Source organism: Eretmochelys imbricata, chromosome 3 (assembly GCF_965152235.1).
Source record: "Eretmochelys imbricata isolate rEreImb1 chromosome 3, rEreImb1.hap1, whole genome shotgun sequence".
NCBI lineage: Eukaryota > Metazoa > Chordata > Testudines > Cheloniidae > Eretmochelys > Eretmochelys imbricata.
The window spans coordinates 55,840,234-55,860,974 of record NC_135574.1 but is presented as its reverse complement, the minus strand read 5'-3'; the positions used below and the strand labels follow the sequence as shown (position 1 = coordinate 55,860,974).

The 20,741-nt window shown below is 40.3% G+C and overlaps 1 protein-coding gene across 1 annotated transcript in view; it reads right to left on the bottom strand.

The window, feature by feature from the left end:
- The window catches only part of COL19A1 (collagen type XIX alpha 1 chain), a 315,760-nt gene that overhangs the window by 40,046 nt on the left and 254,973 nt on the right, over positions 1-20,741 (bottom strand). Inside the window, exons 35-43 of the mRNA XM_077812674.1 lie at positions 19,005-19,055; positions 18,877-18,921; positions 17,644-17,670; positions 14,682-14,735; positions 9,685-9,729; positions 6,369-6,413; positions 6,204-6,266; positions 3,058-3,093; positions 2,635-2,679 (exon numbers count right to left, since the gene is read on the bottom strand). Coding sequence (XP_077668800.1) covers positions 2,635-2,679; positions 3,058-3,093; positions 6,204-6,266; positions 6,369-6,413; positions 9,685-9,729; positions 14,682-14,735; positions 17,644-17,670; positions 18,877-18,921; positions 19,005-19,055 — 411 coding nt within the window. The remainder of the gene's footprint in view (positions 1-2,634; positions 2,680-3,057; positions 3,094-6,203; positions 6,267-6,368; positions 6,414-9,684; positions 9,730-14,681; positions 14,736-17,643; positions 17,671-18,876; positions 18,922-19,004; positions 19,056-20,741) is intronic.

Here is a 20,741-nt window from a genome sequence, read left to right as displayed (position 1 = left end):
TATATATATAATTACCATTTTACTGGTTTAGAATTAAGTAGTTTAAGCCTGGATAAGGGTTTCACCAAAAAATTTAGAAATGCTGATTTCTCTTTGACAAAGGTTCTATTGCAGGGCACAGGTGATCTGATAGAAGCACTTCTGGGAGTCTACAGTATTTTAATAATACCACAGCAATTTAAAAATACTATATTGGGCATATTCTAACTTAATAAAAAAAGTGATTCTGAAGTTCTACCAATAAAATTATATCAAAAAATTACTGAAGTCCTGAAATAGCATTTTTTTTTAAAAAAAAAACTGGTTATTTCACAGGATGCCAACATGGCTCTGGTCTGGGTGCATGAGTCAAATCAGATGACAGAGCCAGATGAAGTGACTTAGTCATTAGGATTTATAAATGCCATCCAGTGCCATCTCAAGTTGTATGCCATTTATAAAGTACCTATCATTGCAGTGTCTAATCACCTAAGGTGAATGTACGGTTATCTCAGCCTACATGCACCCACCTTGGTCCCATTCCTTCTCAAACTGGACTCTACAAATCCTCAGATATGAAATCCTCAACACTATAAACATTTTCTCCTTTTCATTCTGCCCTTGAAGGATTAATGCTTCTCTTATTTTATAATCATTACAGCTGCTCTCAACCTGAAGAAGGTATATTGGTGCTAGGAATGAGAGAAATCAAGGGAGGCAGTTGCAAGAACGAACTGACTTGTGCTATTTTCTGTAATCATTGCAATCTCTCTTACAGGAGCAGGGCTTTAATACCCAACTCCAACTAAATTTCTCCTCTCCAACTGGCACTGCGGATCTCTTATCTGCAATGCAGACTTCTATTGTACATTCTGCAATTGTTCCACATACTAATCTCCAGTTGACATCAATGGGACTAGTGTTTGCGGATCAACTGCAGAATTTGAAAAAGCGATTCCAAGAGAGGAGGCTAATTTCATCCTCATTGTGTAAACACAGAAGTACAGTGGGTGCATTCACGGTCCTTCTGTTTTACAAGATTGTGAGAGGTTCTTTATAATTAAAATGGCAAGTACCACTGGAACCATCATTATCTCTAAAAAGTGAATGAATGTTTTAAGTACGGCTCTTCCACACAGTGCACATGGAGATAAGTTGTGCTCCAAGAAGAGCAGCAGAGGCAGGCATAATTGCTCCTGGGCTTTTTTGTGGGCAAAGGTATACAATCTACTCCATCCGCTAGGATGGAACTGATTTCTCCCCCTAGTGTCAGAGTCCAACTCTGGTGCAGAGAGGAGCAAGGGCCATGACCCCCCCCACCCCTTTTTAGCATCTTACTCCTTAGTAGCAGAGTGTACGCAGCACAGGAATGTCTACTGTGCAGAATGGTGAAGCTGAAGCTGCTTCTTGTGGGCTCCTCTGCCCCAATGCAGCCACGCTGCTCAGAATCCCGTCAATTATATTTAAGTACTGCTAGAACTAGTTGACACTTTCAAAGACTCAGAAAAGTTGTAAGGGCACCCAATGTATGTTTTAGTGTCCAACCTTTGTTTGGGTGGCCGTTTCCTTTATCTCAAAGGATACTAATTGTATGGAGAATCAATAAAATTAAAGAACACCGTAAAGGTCAAGGTATAGTAATATAACATTGTAGATAGTGGAACGTTTAATAAGAAGGTGGCTCATAAGTTTCATTTGGGTCCTTTATTTTTAAAGGCGAGAAGAGAAAATTGCAAAATGTTAATCCACACAGGCGGAAATTGTTTTAAAAATGACACAAACTTCATTCTTTCTCCACACTATAATCTTTAGTTCCTCCTCACAAGTTACCCTAGGGCAGTGGTGGACAACCTCTGGTCCATCAGGGTAATCTGATTGTGGGCTGCAAGACATTTCGCTGATGTTGACCGTCCGCAGGCACAGTCCCCCGCAGTTCCAAGTGGCCGCAGTTCGCCGTTCCCACCCTAGGGACAGGATTTTCTGATTCTCCAACTAAAATGTGTTGTTGATGATGTTACACTGCAATTGTGGGGCTTTATTTCTGAGGAACAGAGACACATCACCAGTGGAGAACTGCTGATGGAGACAGAACTAGAACTAGCATTTTTGGGTGAGCCTGCAAAATAATTTTTTGTCACCTCCCCAAAATATAACTGATTCCTGGGCACCATAATCACACTGCTATGCACAGGGCTGCCTAAGTGAGATGATTTCTTGACTGCCTGACTCAAACTTAACTGAATCATTTTATATAAAACATATGTGTGTGCTGGGTTCCTGGGGAGTGAAGGGGGAACCTATATTGCTCCCTCAACTGCCCATTGCTGCAGTAGAGCTTCGCTGCTTGTTCCTTTCCAACCTAGTGATTGATTTATATTGTCAAGGCCATCTTTGCTGGGAAAAAATGTTACAAACCTTTTTTCTTCACAAATGCTGAATTTTTCCTCTAAAATTCTAGTTCCCCAATTCAGGGGGGCCTCTGGTCCTGAACTTCTCACGACCTAAAAGCCGACACTTATAGAGTTCTCACAAAAAAATATTTGTTGCTTTTGTCTCAAAGATTTAAAAGTATATTAGACAGACATCTGGATGTTCTCCAAAGTGCAAAGTCAAATAATGGTATATACTAGAAAGGATTATTACACTAAGACTTACACGTTCTCCTTTGGGACCTCTGTCACCTGCTCTTCCCATCTGACCCTGAAAATAATTTTTTTTGAAAATGTAAAATACCTTGCTTAACGACTTGATTATACATTAATTTATTAACACAGCTGAAAGTAATTGTCTAGGACCAACAGTTACATTACCTGTGAAATATGAAATATATTAACATTCCAAATTACAAAAGGAGTACTTGTGGCACCTTAGAGACTAACAAATTTATTTGAGCATAAGCTTTCGTGAGCTACAGCTCACTTCATCGGATGCATCTGATAAAGTGAGCTGTAGCTCATGAAAGCTTATGCTCAAATAAATTTGTTAGTCTCTAAGGTGCCACAAGTACCCCTTTTCTTTTTGCGAATACAGACTAACACGGCTGCTACTCTGAAACCATTCCAAATTATGTTTTCCTACCTGAGGTCCTGGCAATCCATCTTTTCCATTTATTCCCTATAAAGAGAAAACTATGTTTTTACAATTTACTATAACCGCAGGTAAATAAATGCGTTAAAAAATAAGAAACAGGCAAGAAAAACTTTTAGATCTGTGATGGCACTAATAAATATTTGTAAAGATAAATAGCTGAGTCAGACGTTTGTGTTTTGGTGACGGCTGAAGTCAAGTGTAAAGAGCTGGAAGATGTGACGGACAAGAAAGTTTGAGCTTAAACTGCACTGCCACAACATGCTAGATTGGAGATGAGGAGGTAAAATAACATCTTAGTCAACACTTTATTCTATGATGATGCAATTTTGAAAGACAACTGAATTAGGAATTCTGCAAGTCAGAGTCGGTTTTATGGATGTGGGGGAAAATTATTGTTGACCCTACCCCATCCCAGTCTGCGGCAAGATCTATGCACTATATGCAACATAGGCAAGAGCGGTAATGCAAGAGGCCTACAGGCCTGCATCCTGTAAGACTTAGCTTAAGCTAAGCATTTGCGTATGCTGGGCAGTGGCATTTGACCCAGATAACAGACTAGGCCAACCTCTAGCTAGAAAAAAGCTAAAGGGCCAAAAGTTCCTAGCTGTCCATTATATGCAATCCCCCCGCAACCCTGCAAAAGCCCTTAGATAAGACGCTGCCACAATCAAACCGCAGATCTTGATAATAACAAAGTGCATCAGCACAGTACTAATTATGAAACAGTTTTATTTTATCTCCTTATAAGGCTTTACTAACAATGCTTGAGTGATAAAAATAAGGAAATGTATCATTTGGCTTGGATTTGTAACCTATATAAGACTGGTATTATAGGGGCAGAACAGAGAGAGACCAGGGTGGTACCTGTGTGTGACCATCTCTGTTTCCCTCTCCCTGCATACTTGTATTCAATAAAAGACCTCAGACTGTTTGAACCAAACAGATGGTGTGACTTGTTTTCCACAACATGGATATGGAACTGAATGGAAATGTTCCCAATTCTACACATGCACTAACATATGGCACACATTGCTCTTATTGTAGCTATTGGCCCTTAATTGCTGCAACATTTCAGAGAACAGATGAAAAGGGAAGTTGAAGATAAAGCTATAAACCAACCTAAGTGCCCATTGTTCTAAATAACCCGGAAATATTTGAATTAAGTTTGTGATAAATACAGACCCCTCTCCACACAGTCACAGAGGGCCCCAGATGCAGCAGAATCAGTGTGGTTCTGCTGAGTGAGAAGGAAGAATTTGAGGAATATGCACATGGAGAGTATTTTCCTTGCACACTGTAAATGCAATTCCTTGAGGACTATGCATTTGCTCATACAGTAAATTGACTGAGGCAGGGAGAGGGATCATGCTGAGGGAGATGAGGAATAGATTTCTCTCTCTCTCTCTCTGGAGATCTCCTAAATTTTATCCCCAGTGGCAATGGCAGTCACTACTACAGCTTTGGGGATGCATTAATGAATGTAGAGTTTCAGACGACGTTTTAAACTGGGTAAATTTGACGTGGAAGAAAGTAAAGTAGAATAAGTACAGGTTCTATACAGGTTTTATAACCTTGCTCACTTACTTCCACATTGCCCAATTTAAAAAATGATATTCTTAGTTATAAATGCCAGCCCATCAGACTCAGCCTAGGCTCTCAAAACCTAGCCATATTCTTTCTACCAACCTGACCACTTATAAAGATTCTGAATCAGAGCTTAGCTCAAAATATTTTGTTAATGAGGTGCTAAAGTAACAGGGAGGCCAGCTCATCCATTATACCTGTATTGACTGCAATGCCAAGAGAAATAAAATCTGTTTCTATGTTAAAGAAAGAAAATATAACCCTAACAAAACACACACACAATATTTTTACAATTACTCCTCCCTGTTAGACTGCAATTTAAATATTGCTATTAGAGTTTTGTTACTTTATGGCTGAATTTGTAGGGTTTAAAGAGATGTTCAATGAACCTGCACCTCTCACTCTGACTCTGTCTGCTCTTGGGCTCGTGAGCACAAATGCAGCATTAGCCACTGGTGACAACTGTATTATTAGATTAATATGTGACATAAAACTACTGTACAGTGTTGCTAACTCTTGCAATTTTATTGTGAGTCTTGTGATATCTGGTGCTTTTCTAGAGTCAAGCAATTATAAGAGAATAAGAAGATCCAAGTGAACCCCAAGACTCAAAACCCACAAGGCACGTATATATATTTAAATTCATGTTTTTTACACCCATCTCAACATTTTTGGGGGGCTGGCTCATGATTTTTTTAATGCTTGGGCTTGGCAATACTGACTTTATTGTTACTCCTAACCACCTTTAACTCCACATAACGTTACAACTATTGCTATTTATTTATTATTTAGTAAGAGTCACTTGTGTGCATTGTACTTTACAGAAAAACAGAAGGACAAGTTGCTGCTCCGAGACAGTTAAATATTGTACATAGTGACCCATCTTTATGGTGTCCAGAAGATGAAGCTAGCTAGCTTCGTGGTCCTGCCTGAGACCCTTGGGTACCACCAAAATAGAAATAACTATTATTATTTTTACTAATTAAATGAATTTGAGGCTGTAGGGTCAGATTTTCAAAGGTGCTCAACACACACCAGTTTCTATTCAGTACAATGGCAAACACTGGGTAAAGACACTTTTTGAAAATTTGACCTCTTCATTTAGGTGAAGCCCCATTTTCTATATGAATTCTTGGATTAACATCCCTACTCAAACAAACAAACAAACAAACTAACAGCCCCCCCCCCCAGGGGATCCTTTTTGTCAACAGGATAATTACCCATGACAATCCCAACCCCCATCCAGCATGAACTTGGACCTGCATGACCAATGCCTGATTCTACAGCACCAGATGTTCATTTGAGGTTACCTCTCCATATATTATCAGGGTCAAATCTATTTATTTTGTAATCTCTGACAAGGCTGATTGGAGCACATGAAGGGTATGTCTATGCTTGGAGCTGGGGTTGTGATTCCAAGCTCAAGGAGACAATATTTGAGCTAGTGTACTAAAAGTAGAGTGTAGTCACAGCAGTGCAGGCAGCAGGAGGGGTTAGCCACCACTAGCCTATACTTATCGGAGACACTAGCTATACGGTTAATTACTTACTGGTATTCCAGATTGCCCTTCTGGCCCAGGAAAGCCGATGTCTCCTACAGGGCCTCTTTCACCCTTAAATGAGACAAAAAACACACACATATATAAAATCTTCCATTTTATATTTAGTATGCAGGAATGGCAACATAATAAGCCAGAGTTCAAACATGCACTCACTGGTTCCCCTGGCATTCCTGGTGGTCCTGGAGATCCAGTCTTTCCCTGTGGAGGGAGACCAAAAAGAAACATTTAAAATCTAAATTAACAGACCTAAAATATCCATTTCCTTTAAATGAAACAGAAAATATTATGCTTATTTGGTCAAAATATTCATGTAATCAACAGTTCACTAAATGCTTTCAGAGACCTTTCAGAAGTATTTTGTAAGAAATGCTTTAAAACACAGTTGTTTATTTTTGTTTCATATTTATCCAATTCCTTGTCCAAAAACAAATACTGCTTAGTTTAGCCTAATGAAAATCACTCTACAAGTCGTCTTATTTTCATCCCAGAGAATCCATGCAGACACGGGAGCAGTACAGCATCTTCATTCCTTCCTGTCCATGACTTGTTGCTCCCTTAAGCCCAGCCTGCTCATGTCCCTGCACACATCCCACTATCTAGTTGATGGTCGGCTTTCAGATCTCACTGACATTGATTGTGTTTGGATTATTTTTCTTTGGCATCCTATCATTTGTTTTCCTCCTGCAGTGTCCTCATCTTCATAATCTTTTCAATTTGGGGCTAATCTCATACCCTCATTTCACATCCTACTCTCCTGTCAATGTCTTTAAATCATTCCTCTTTACACCTGCCACTTTTCAAAGAACTCTCACCTTTACTGCCTCCAGCATTCTGATGTCTGTTTCATTTAAGGCAGCTGCTTCCAGACCACAGAGTAATACTGTGAGTACAGTAGTCTGATAAATTTTCATTTTGGTACCAAATGTAATGTTTTTTTCAGTCCATGATTTCACCAATTTCTGTGCAGCACTTTTGGCTAAGGCACATCCCCTTTTAAACTCATCCTTGATGCAACTGTTGGCCCTGATCGGGCTTCTTAGATACACATAAGATTCTACTTGTTCTACAACTCCCCTGCTGCATTTCAACACTTTATCTATTGTCCATTTTCCAAAATGAAACCACTTCTTCCTCTTGGCATTTATTGTAAGTACAAGTTGACTACACCAATTTTCCGAGGTAGTGAAGAGTACCATCACTAATTCAAAAGTGTCCATCCGCTGTAGGACACCATCTGCTTAAGGTAAGGAGCTTAATTTATCGTACCCTCCAACTCATCTAACATTTAATTCCATCTTGTCACTCATCAGTTCCTAACACATGATTCATGATTAGACCTGTACTAACTCTGTATCTACAGCAAAGAGTTCTGATACCCTGCCTTAGCTGAAACAGTTAATACCACACATGTTCTTCCTTTGTCCCCCACTACTTACCATATAATGAAGGGGCATGCTGAAGCAGGCATTTCAGAAGTTTAAAAATATGACATGAACAGCTTGTTTACTCACAAGAAGCAAACAAACACAAAACCCACAAATGTTTTTCCTTCTGATATTTGATAAATACAAGTCAGTAATGGACATAACTCTTTTATTCTAACTGTACTTTTTGAAACAAAACCAACAGAGCTATGATGATTTACTTCAGTTAAGGATCTGACCCACCGACTGCTGCAGAAGCTTTGGCTGCATAAGGAATGAAGGATTAGCTCTATGCAAGTGGGGGCCCTGGAGTTTTTTTTAGCTTCTTAGTATGAGCTTCTCTAAAACTCTTACTCAGAAAACAGCTTAAAATACAAAGATATTTAATGTCCCCAAGTGGAAAAGAAGTGGCTTTCCCATATTCTAGGGAATGAATTCCAGTCAAACTGGACCAATCTCCCCTAAAGTAAGATATCTGGAAAAACTCCCAATGTTCTTCCCAGACTAATAAACTATAATGATTCTGTTATAGACCTTTCAATTTATGAATGAAAATTGTTTAGTATAAAATGTTAAAGCAAATACTTTATTTTACAGGCCTTCACAGAATCACAAGTAATGGCATGCTTTACATCAGAGATGAAACAAACTCGTTAAATATTTCGTATCCAGCCAGAATTGAGAACAATACTTTACATTGAAACATGACTTGGGACATAACCACTGAGAAATCCACAGAGAATGAACAGTTATATAAGGGCTTTATGTCTGTCCTGGAGGTAGCAGAAGCCATGGATTCCGTGACTTTCCATGATCTCTGTGACTTCTGCAGTGGCCAGTGCAGCTGACCCCAGGGTCGCCCAAGCAGCTGGCTCGGGAGCCAGCTGCTCAGGTGGCCCTGGGGACAGCCACAGCAGCTGCTGCTGGAGAGGCTCTGCAGCCAGCCACTCGGGCAGCCCCGCAGCCAGCAGCACTGGCTGCAGCTGGAAAAGCCCCAGGGCCAGCCATACAACTGCTGCTCGGGCGGCCTGGGGCAGCTGGCCCTGGGGACCGCCTAAGCAGTGGCCGGTACAACTGGCCACGGAGACTGCCTGAGCAGCGGCTAGTGTGGCTGGCCCTGGGGACTGCCCGAGCAGCAGTCCCCAGGGTGGCCAGAGCAACTGCAGCTCCAGAGCAGTGGAGCTGCAGATTTTTGCCTGGAACTGAAGCGCAGCCAGAGCACAGCTCCAAAGCCCTGCTTTTTACTTATTTTAGAGGACCTTAACTAAATTGAACTGCTTAATCTTGGTGTTCTTCACTTATTGGAACAGTGGCTAATGGAAACAATGTACAGATATCCACTATCTTTTTAAATTCATGATACACATTCACAATTAAAAAACAGTTCCTGAACTGGTTAGGAGCTTCCCAAATTTAATAGTAATGAGTTTATTTGCATAAACTGAGTGCTGTTATCATACTGCCTGCTGAAAAACTGAGGATATCTTTTTTTAAGCGAACTGAAATTGCAATCTAAAGAAAAGTTGCATTTATTTCATGTAGGAAAAGAAATGAACATTTAAAATTTACCTTTACAGTTGTATTTATCTTTACACCTACAACAAAATTTCTGGCTGGTCCCTGTGAGCTTAAATGCCTTTCAGAGACATCTCCTAATGTCAACATATTAGAAATATGTTCAGAGGCCTTTTTATCTCCAAGAATATATAAAATGGCTTCTTCATTTGCCTTTTAATAAACTGAGGAGATTCAGAACAATCTCATAAACTTTTTGACACAGTATATATAAGCAACCTTGAATTCGGACCTGCATCACATATTTATCTCATTCTCTCCTATCATTTTATTAAAAAGGCTTTGATGTTAAGATTGGAAACTCTGTAGCTCAAGGATCTTGTCTTCATACATGTCTATAAAATTTCTAGCAAACTATTGGTACTCCACAAATAGTAATTAGTAGTGTGGATGAGCATCTTTTAGGCTTTGACATTTTTTTTTTCAACTTTTCCCAAGAAATAAACTGTTTCTTTCATGAACATACTCACTGGTAACCCTGGTGCTCCTGGTGAACCAGCAGGTCCCAGATCTCCCTAAGGAAAAGATACCACTGCATTGTAATATTTCCAGCAAATGAGGATACAGAGTCTTCAAACAGTATTAGTTAAAGATCTGATAAGAATAGGAGATGCAGGATTGTTTGAATTCTTATATTTAGTTCTGCCATTGACTCATTTTTGGCACTGAGTAAGTCATATAATCCCTTGTATTTTAGTTCCCTGTCTGCAATGTCATTGTCAAGGTTCCTTTCCCATTCTGAACTCTAGGGTACAGATGCAGGGATCTGCATGAAAACCTCCTAAGCTTACTTTTACCAGCTTAGGTTAAAACTTCCCCAAGGTACAAACTATTTTACCCTTTGCACTTGGACTTCCACTGCCACCACCAAACGTTTATCTGGGTTTATTTTTATTGGGAAAGTGTTGTTTGGAAACGTCTTTCCCCCCAAAATCCTCCCAACCCTTGCACCCCACTTCCTGGGGAAGGTTTGGTAAAAATCCTCACCAATTTGCACAGGTGACCACAGACCCAAACCCTTAGATCTTAAGAACAATGAAAAAACATTTAGTTTCTGAAAAGAAGAATTTTAATAGAAGGAAAAAGAATCACCTCTGTAAAATCAGGATGGTAAATACCTGATTCAAAACATAGAGAATCCCTCTAGGCAAAACCTTGAATCAGGTAAATACCTGATTCAAAACATAGAGAATCCCTCTAGGCAAAACCTTGAATCAGGTAAATACCTGATTCAAAACATAGAGAATCCCTCTAGGCAAAACCTTAAGTTACAAAAAGACACAAAGACAGGAATATCCATTCCTTTCAGCACAGCTCAATTTCTCAGCCATTTAAAGAAATCATAATCTAACGCATATCTAGCGAGATTACTTTCTAAATTCTAAGACTCCATTCCTGTTCTGTCCCCAGCAAAAGCATCACACAGACAGACCCTTTGTTTTTGCCTTCCCCCAGCTTTTGAAAGTATCTTGTCTCCTCATTGGTCATTTTGGTCAGGTGCCAGCGAGGTTATCCTAGCTTCTTAACCCTTTACAGGTGAGAGGATTTTTCCTCTGGCCAGGAGGGATTTTAAAGGGGTTTACCCTTCCCTTTATATTTATGACAGTCATCATTTGTGTATTTGCCCTTATGTTCAATCAAAAGGATATTCAGGTGAAAGTTAATGTTAAAAATGCTTTAAAATGGACCAGAGTCAAGTATCTGACCAACATGCAGATCTCCAAATAATCCTCATTTATAACTCATGGCAGTGACCAGAATTAACAAAGTATAATTCAGTATTGTACGAGCATCTTTTCCTTCTATGTCACCTTAAACTAGTTGGCACTAATACCAACATTATAGCTACATGCAGGGTCCTGTATTACACGGGAAGGGAGTCTAAGAGCATAAGGAGTTCTGAGTTCTACTTCTGCCTTTACTATAGGTTTTTTCTTTGATTCAGGATGCCTCAGTTTCAACATATATAAAATAGGGTTGACGATGGTAATAAGTAACACAACTACGTTACAAGGTACTGTGAGAACACATTAATTGTCTTTAATGAGTTTTGAGACCCTCAGATCAAAGATGCAAGTATAACATACTACAGTAGAGATTGACATTAACTAGATGGTACATCTCAAAGTCTTTTGGGCATTTCATTTGGTGCAGACAACAAGTAAAATACATGTAGCCTTTTGCCATTTTGGAAGCTTCAGAAATGCAGCTCCCAGGAGCTCTCACAGATGGAGAGTAATGCAGAGACTGAGACCGCAGCAATTGAAACAGCTTGGTACGTGCATGAGACCACAACTAATACCAGGGATTGGGACAGAGGAGTCACCAGGCTAGAGGCCTGACAGAAATGCCCGGGTAGCCACCTGCAGGCTACAACCACTTCCAAATGGTCGAGGCTGCCCAGCCATGTCCTGCTCATGGACAGGCACTGTGCTCAAGGGATGGGAGTCAGCAGCTGGGTACTGGCTGCTAGTAAGAGTATGAGACAGACCTCCTGGGTTGCTCTCCGTACAGCATGCAAAAGAACTTCAATTTTCCTGTCAGCCACAAGGGCCTGGCCAATGGGAAACACCCAGTTTCCCAGAGGATGTTCCATCTCCCCTAGGTGTCTGTGAAACAAAGCCACTTCTTCCACCCAACCAATAACCAGTCTTCAGCAAAACCCAAGAGGGTCAGAAGACTTCATAGGGAGAAGATTGTTTGCCAGCCTCACCCATTAGGCCCCCCCTTGCTCTGGAAAACAAGGGTGTGACATTGACTTGAACTGGGACCATATAGATCATTGTTGCAACCAAGATCCTGTAGTGGCACCAAATATCATATAAAGGGGGTCAAATGAGGTGTCTAAAACAAGGTTATGGTTTGCTGATTATGATTATGCTGTCTATATGTGTGTATCATTTTTGTAGTGGAAGTTATGAATAGTGCCTTTATACTGTCTGTATTTCAAACTTGTGCTATGCTTCTGGGGGACACCCCAAACAAGTTGGTGTCAGCTCTGCCTAGCCTGCTTGATGGCCCATTAAGAACCATCAGCTATACAACTGACCCACTGACAGAAGGCAGACATGCCTGGTGACTCAGCAAGGCATGCAGGGATATGCCTATGGACAGAACTCTGAGGTTTTTCCATGCCATGTGCTGGACAGCTTGTCTTTGGAACAAAGAAAGCAGAGACCACATGGCAAGAGAATATAAAAAGCTGCTGCAGCTCCTCCATCTTGTCTTCAATCCTGCTTCTTACCTTTGGAGGGACTTTGCTACACTGAAGCTTTGAACGAAGGACTGAATGACCCATCCCAGCTGTGGATGTTCTCCAGAGACTTGATTTGAACCTGCAGTTTATTCTATCACTGCTGCAAGCCTGAACCAAGAACTTTGCCATTACTGTATGTAATTGATTCCATTTAACCAATTCTAGCTCTCATCTATATCTTTTTCCTTTTATGAATAAACCTTTAGATTTTAGATTCTAAAGGATTGGCAACAGCGTGATTTGTGGGTAAGATCTGATTTGTATATAGACCTGGGTCTGGGGCTTGATCCTTTGGGATTGAGAGAACCTTTTTTCTTTTACTGGGGTATTGGTTTTCATAACCATTTATCCCCATAACGAGTGGCACTGGTGGAGATACTGGGAAACTGGAGTGTCTAAGGGAATTGCTTGTGTGACTTGTGGTTAGCCAGTGGGGTGAGACCAAAGTCTTCTCTGTTTGGCTGGTTTGGTTTGCCTTAGAGGTGAAAAACCCCAACCTTGGGTTGTAACTTCCCTGCTTTAAGCAATTTGTCCTGAATTTGCACTCTCAGTTGGGTCCCACCAGAACCAGCATCGTTACAAAGGGAAAGCCAGGGTTGGGGCCACCTGGGATCTGCTCCACCCAATGTGGGATCTGCCTTGCATCTTTAACAAGGAATACTTGGGAAACATCACCTAGATAGACCGAAAAGGATGCCAGGGGCAAGGAAAGCCCTGGTTTGTGTGTGCACAGCCAACTGAAAGCTCATCTGGAATCGAAGTGGTGGTCAGGCCTACAACCTTTACATGATAATTTCACAGCACAACTCACCTCTGTTCTGTCAGCCTATAGAGCTCCAACACAGCAACAGCATTCACACCAACCACCTGGGACCTGCAGGCAGACTCTGGGATCACACCTATTTATTTGTATAGTCTATGTGGGATTTTGACTGTATTTGCTTATTAGAAGAATGTTTTTATTTCAGGAAGGGTCTGATTGTGGTTGTGAGGTTTAATCTGTTCATTCATTTATCAGTTCCCTTGCCTGTTCCCTTTACCTAATTCCTGTCTTTGCCCCTTCTAAATTAATCATAGCCTTTCTCTTAATAATGTGTTTATTCCTTTTTTAAACTTTGTTAGTCTACAGTTGCTTTTAATTTGTAATGTCCTAGAAGTCACAAGGGTTGCATATTAACTTATTCACCTGGCCATAGCTGGACACACTGTGTACTGAGAATGTAGTTTAGCTTCAGTGACTAGCAAGTTAAGAGTTGAGACCTGCCATCAGTCCATGGATTCAAGAGAATCCAGTGCTCGTTGGTCCTAAACTGGGACACAAAGCCAGAAGAAGGAGCAAGTGGACTCTACCATGCTTGGGGATCAGACATTCTCCAGAAGAGGCTACATACAGACTCATTATAACATCAGAAGTGCAAAACAAAAATGGTTACAATCCACATATTTAAAAATAGCAGGTCAAATCCTACAAGGCAAGAGAGTTTGGGAGCAGGACCGGGCCCACTGGAAGTTGCAGGCACTCAGCATCTCTCTGGATTTGATCCAATCTGCTTACCTAGATTTTTAGTATAATTTAAATTAGCCTTCTTTGTATTAGTCATGCATGCAGATAGTCCCAGGGTTACAGTCTCAGGGTTACAGTATTAGCCTATAGCACTATCATTTGGGATCTTTGCCTCAGAAATGCATTTAAAATGGGGCAGCATAACTAGACTAGATGAGGAAGACGATGTTTGGTCAAGGGGAATAAAAGCCAGGCAACATACCTAGGGGCATATCAAAGGGTTTGTGTCTTCTGCTAAGGAGTGCCTTGCACTTTTAATCAGCATTAATCAAGGAAGTAACTTGTTGAATAAAATCAAAGTGGCTGCTCTAATACTAATGGAATAGAATGAATGACTGGTAATGGATGGAAGGCTGACTACACACAGATTGTTTTTCCTGGAAAACTGGGATTTTACATTGATTGAATTGTATTATTTAGACCTAGATTTAAACAGAAAATGAAAAGACAGGTAGGCACATGACATTTCTACATATGCAGACCCAATCTTGCATGAAACATTCTGCTGCAGATAGACACCATCAACAAGTGAACAGCCTTTTAAATGAAGGAAACATTTCCCTGCCAATAAACACTGTAGATATACAGAAGTAGCAGCAATACCAATGGAAAAGAAGAGAGGATATTTTTCTTTAATGAAGTCGTACCTTTTCTCCTGGAAATCCCTCTAGTCCAGGTAGTCCCATTGGACCTGGTTCTCCCTGTTTGTTTTAAAAGTGTAGTTTAGATTAAAAATTCTGCATTCTGAATGACATAAAAATAGTAATATAGTAAATAAAAGCAAAGCATTCAATTTAAGATTATTTAACAACCAGCTAAATATTCTATTTGCTTTGAGTGAACAGCTTTTGCTATGTGTTGTTTTTATGACCTCATAATTAGAACTATTCCCAGAACAAGTATGTGTTTATTTTCTGATTAATTGTTTCAGTTTTGATTAAGAACCTAATCAGAAAGAATCCCCTCTGGTGTATCTACTTGGTTAAGGTCAGCACTAAACCACTTTCAGTCAATAAAGGGAGAGGTTGGAATGTACGTTGTCAATTAGACAAGTAACATGGGTTGCAAGGTTACTCCAGAATTTGCCTTTTGACAGTCAAAAAAAGATGCGTCTAGGGGCTTCAGAGCAAAACTCTCTTCCCTAAGTAAAGCCTATTCTCCCTAGGGATGCGTAGATCAAGAGCACTCCAGCATTAAGTCTACAAGCTTTGGAAGAAAAGCAAGAAAATGAGTGAGATGATGTAGCAACTACTGAACAGTAATTCAGCTTTACAGACAAGTAATAGTGAGTGCAAAATAAAATAAATAAAGGGGGACATTTACCATTACAAGCTATTTATCTAGCTATCTTGGAGTTTTATACTACTGCCCATCACCATAGTATCTGAGTGCTTTACACGTAAAATCAATAACAAAATCCCAAGCGGATTTCATGGCTTCTCTGTAATTTCTCCCTTTAATGGGGTCAGAACTTTGTTTGGGATATAGAGGTTTTCTGAGGATTTAGGGGGTTGAGAGTGGTTTGGGAATAGAAGGAGTGTTCAAATTCCAAATATTACTTCCGTGGTAAGGCTTTTTCTAGAGATGGTGAGACTTTGGATTCGCCCAATATCTTTTAGAAGATTGTTCCTTACCAAGAGCCCCTCAACAGAGACTGCTTTGTTCCTAGCTTTCACATACTTCATCCTGCGCTTCGTAACCTGCACTGTACTAGAGGAGTGCAGATATCACATGGGTTCATATATTTGGTCTTTGATGTAGCTGGGGCTTCATCCATTAATTGCTTTGAAAATGAGGACCAAAACCTTAAACTGTCATCAGAGGCTGACTTGAGTCTGTCCAGTGGAAGGACTTGTGCACAGGTGTAATGTGTTCTAAGTGACTAGAAACATGGAGAAAGTAGGCAGTCATTGCATCATCTTCACATTCAGCTTTAGATACAATGAGTTATGTTAATCCAGCCTGGTGGTGACAAATGCATGGATCACCATGGTCAGGTCCTCATATGGAGGAAGGGACATTTCCTAGCAAGCTGGAGGTGCAAGATGGCATTTTTGGAAACTGACTATACCTCACCATCCAAGTTTAATAAGGAGTAAAAGTGGACCCCAATGCTTCACACCACTGTGACACATGAGGGCTGTCTGGCTTCAATGGAAGGTGTAGAAAACATCTTGTCCAGCTTTTCAAAGCATTTCCCTTTTTAATCAGCATCACTATGGTCTTGCCTGGGTTCAGCTTGAGCCAGCTGCTCATCATCCAAGAGCTATTTCATGTAGGCAATCTGAAAGTTTAGGAGTGGCAGTAGGTGTTTCAGCTGACAATGAGATATGTAGGTGAGAGTTACAAGCATGTAATGGTAGTTTTGCCTCCTTTACTGCAGTGGCGCAGTTCTGTAAGTGTGGGTTTGTGCTGCTTTGTCCCTCATGACCATGGTATTTGTGCATTCCTTATACTGTGCTATATTTAACTGCTGTGAGTGGTAAATGTCTAGTTTTTAATGGCACCCACTGCATTATGTTAAATAAATTGGCATCCTTTTGTCTGTGAGAGACGGTGGGAATTGCAGCCTATGATGTGGATGGTTTTCAATGTCTCATGTGACTGAATAGTCCAATCCGAGATTTGCAAGATCTTTAGCAGTTATTGCAAATGTATGTATCTTGGTTGGGAGCTGCTTGCTTCCTACGGGCTCTTTAAAAATTTCATATTAAAACTGAAAAAATATTCAATGGTGTCAAAGTACAAACAATATCTACCAAAACCTGGGTATTGCAAAACTTTTCTGTTTGTTCCAAAAATGTAAATATATGAAATAAAGGTTTTGTGAAAAGGGCAGATTGCAATCTTTGAGGAGAAAGAGCAAAGCATTCAGTGAATCAGCTTTATTATGATAGGTTTTGAATGTGAAGCTATACAATTGAGATGTACTGGAGCTCCAGTTATTATCAACTTCTTGGCAGCTGCAGACAGCCTGATCATATTCTAATTACTATTGAGCATTAATCCCTCATTACACTGTGCCTTAAGAAAACAGTCTTCTGGTTGCTAAATGCTGGTACGATGTGATCACCTCCTGTGAGCAATTTCAATTTTACATGTTACTGCTTTGGACTCAAAATTAAAACATTTTCCATCTTTATTTCTAGTGGGCCTGCTTCAAGTAGTGATTTAGTCTCTTGAAATAATACAAATTCTTCATACTTAAATGCCTCTATAGATTACTAAACAGAGAACAAAATCCACAGACAGCTTATATAATGTATCACTGAACATAATTAACATTAACAGCTGTAAAAAGAAATCTATTGACCTGGAGCTGTACCTTTCTCTAGCCTTGGTTATAAAACAAGGTTTTTTAAATGTACTGATAGAGTAACTTCCTGCTCAAGGAGATTACCTGGACTGTCCCACTCACATGGCTGGGACCATACTCTGATATATTTTTTTTTTTTTGGGGGGGGGGGGGGGGCTCTTCTGATGATCTATGAAGTCCTCAGTTCCCTAGTAGTCCTCCCACTCCTTCTCAGCATCATCCCCACATCCCAACTCATGAAGACACACTTGTCAGTATGACTGAAATGACACATTCCAATAAAATATACATACCACAGTACCAGGATCACCTTTTGGACCCTGCAAAGAATGATTTAAAAGGTATTAGAAAATAACTTAACACAATTAGACAAGAATGTGATGTCTTTAACATTACCACAATATATAACAACAAGTGTAATAAAATGGTCATGTAGTGTATTCAGAATCACTACAAGCAGCAACCTTATTTAGTTAAATTTGGGTCAAATCCTAGTGTATGTTATTCCATCGTACAGAGCAGGGCATAGCTCTGTGGCCTGGCTTGATTCTGTGCCACAAAGTGCAAATGATGTCACAAAGGGGAAAGCAGCACCTCATTAGTGGCCACAAAGGGTTTACACAGCTGCCAAAATGATTATGCCCAAGGGTGGGGAGTCCACCTATGGCTATAACATCACAAAGGCACTAACCATGTGGCTCTTTGGCTCCAAAGGCCACGTGTATGTGTAAGAGGGATGGGGAAGACAGAGTCCACCTTAGACCCACAGGAATACAAAGGGGCAGAATAGCCCAAAGGTTACCACTGCCTGACAGATCTCTTTCAGAGCTCTCACCCAGGATGACAGCAGCACTTATGGGACTCATGGAAATTGAGGGGAGGGATACATCTACTCCATACAACTCCCACATTCTCCTCGTCATCCAGAGAGGTAGGGTAGACAGATGGGGAAACCGAGGCAGAGAAATTAAGAGACTTATCCAAAGCTATGCAGCGAGTCAGTGACAGCACTAGACTAGAATTAATGAGTTCCTTATTTTCAACACCAAATTTAATGCGCTACTGAACAACACTGTCTCTAAAGATAAAAAGTGAACTATATGTTTTAAGAATTATTACATTACTGCAATATATAGTCCAAGATCAAATTATTTTTGTGCCCAGTTCTGCAACCTATATTCATATTAAACTGCATTTACTCAAGGAGTAGTCCCATTAATTTTAATCAGGGTATTGGCATTTTTTTAAGTACTTTTCAGCAAAACCTAGGGTTGTAATTCTCAATATTTAAATTAAAATTTTAGTCATTCTCTCAGTGTATGCTAGGCTGTTTGTTACACACACTTACAAAATGTGTGTTTTATTATTAATGTGTATCAGTCACATCCTATCTGAGTTGTTTATTCTTACTTTTCAAATGTAAAGTCTTCTGTCACCCAGCTAACAAACAACTTGCATGCAAGATACGAAGCTCTCTGTAAATGTTTTACACTAAATATTACAGATGATATCTATTAAATACTTACAGGAGGGCCTGGTGGACCAGGATAAGTAGCAACGCTTACACCTCCCTGGGAAAAGAAAACAATTTTCATTTGTTCCATAAGGCAGTAATCAGGAAAAAACTGTTAAATCATTTAATAAAGAAAAATACCTGTAGTTTATATAAGCTGCTCATTCCATTCCTTTCATTGTAAGGCATACCCTTAAAATATGAAAATATTCAGAAAATATTTTTAAAAAATCACAACTATGAACTATGGAGATGAAATCAATGGAAAAACAGCTTTTCATTCTTTGAATTGCTAGTACACAAAGCCAAAGTACCATTTCCGTTAATAAGTCTTGTGACAGATATGACAACTACTGTTAGGGGGCTTATTCCTTCACGCACTTACTTCCCTGGTCCTTCTCACATGAACAGAGAGCAACAATACCCCAAGTCCAAAGGTGCAAACAATTCGATGTTTATTGGGGTGAACTTCCAGCAAGCGTGATTCCAGTTTCCTTCCTTAGTGTCCCCCTTCCCAGCTCTGATACCACAGAGCCTTACACCTGTATCCCTGTTCCCATTCCTGCCCTTAGCCAAACATGATTCCAATGTCCTCACCCCCATTTCCTGTTCCCATTTCCCCCACCCACACACACACCCCCACACTTCCTGATTGACTGCAGACTATATAGTAAAACTTGAGTTCTGTTTAGCTATACCTTAACCAATCATTTTACTGAAATTTAACAAACCAATCCTAACATATTGTAACATGATTATTTAACCAATTATATCCCACCACCTTAATTAGTTTACACCCAGCAAAATTAATTATACAGCAGACAGGAACAATCAGAGATAATACAGATAAACAATAGCGAAGTGGGAACTATAATGACAAAACAATACAGAAGTGAGGATTTCACATCCCAGCTCTTGATAAGTGAGTTCTTGCCAGACAGGATGCTATCAAACTAAGTTTCCTTTTACATCTTCTAGGCACTTCCCTTTCTCTGGCAGCAATAGGCATTATTAGGACAGGATTGTATTCCTAACAGCCCAATAGCATTTTATTTCAATGTGACTAGTTTGGAATGTGAGGATGTGATCGGTCGCTTCCCAGCTTATGGCAGCCTCTGTCACTTAGCCAAAGGCCTTAGACTAAGCACAGGGCCTCAGACTGTCACAGTAAGAGAAGGACCTTACACTGGTAGACAGTGATTTTGATTCCTTCTTTTATACCTCTATAACTAGCCAAGTGATAAGAATACACCTAAATTCTTAGAGTATAGGCCTTTACCGACAGGCCTGAATATCTATATCCTAACAACTACCTGAAATATCCTGAAGAAACCTTATTGAATTCAGTTTATTATCTTTGCGTGTAATTCCATGGAGGGGGGGAGGGGCTCAATTCTCCAGGAACTAAGAGGAGTGGGAGGTAGTTAGGAAAATTCACTCCATTTGTAACACCTCCAGAGAGTTACCACACCTGGAAGGAGGTTCACAAACACTGGTTCAAACCGGATTCTCCAGGGGCCAACCAGGGCCGGCTCTACCGTTTTTGCTGCCTCAAGCAGTGAAAAAACCTGTCGCCGCCGAATTGCCGCCGTAGACAGCAGGAGAGAGAGAAGCAGCCACCAAATTGCTGCAGTCACGGAAACTCTGCCGCCCCTTTCTAACTTCCACCCCAAGCACCTGCTTAGAACGCTGGTGCCTGGAGCTGGCCCTGGGGCCAACAAAGAAAGACTTAAAACAGATTCAGTGCATTTTTTCTGATCCAGTAAACAGACAGAACCTTCTGTCCAAGGGGGGCCCCAATCCTTGGAAGGACATGGCTCAGTCTGTGTGTTCTGAGCTAATTGCTGTTATGAACTTGTGACCACAGAATAAACCCTT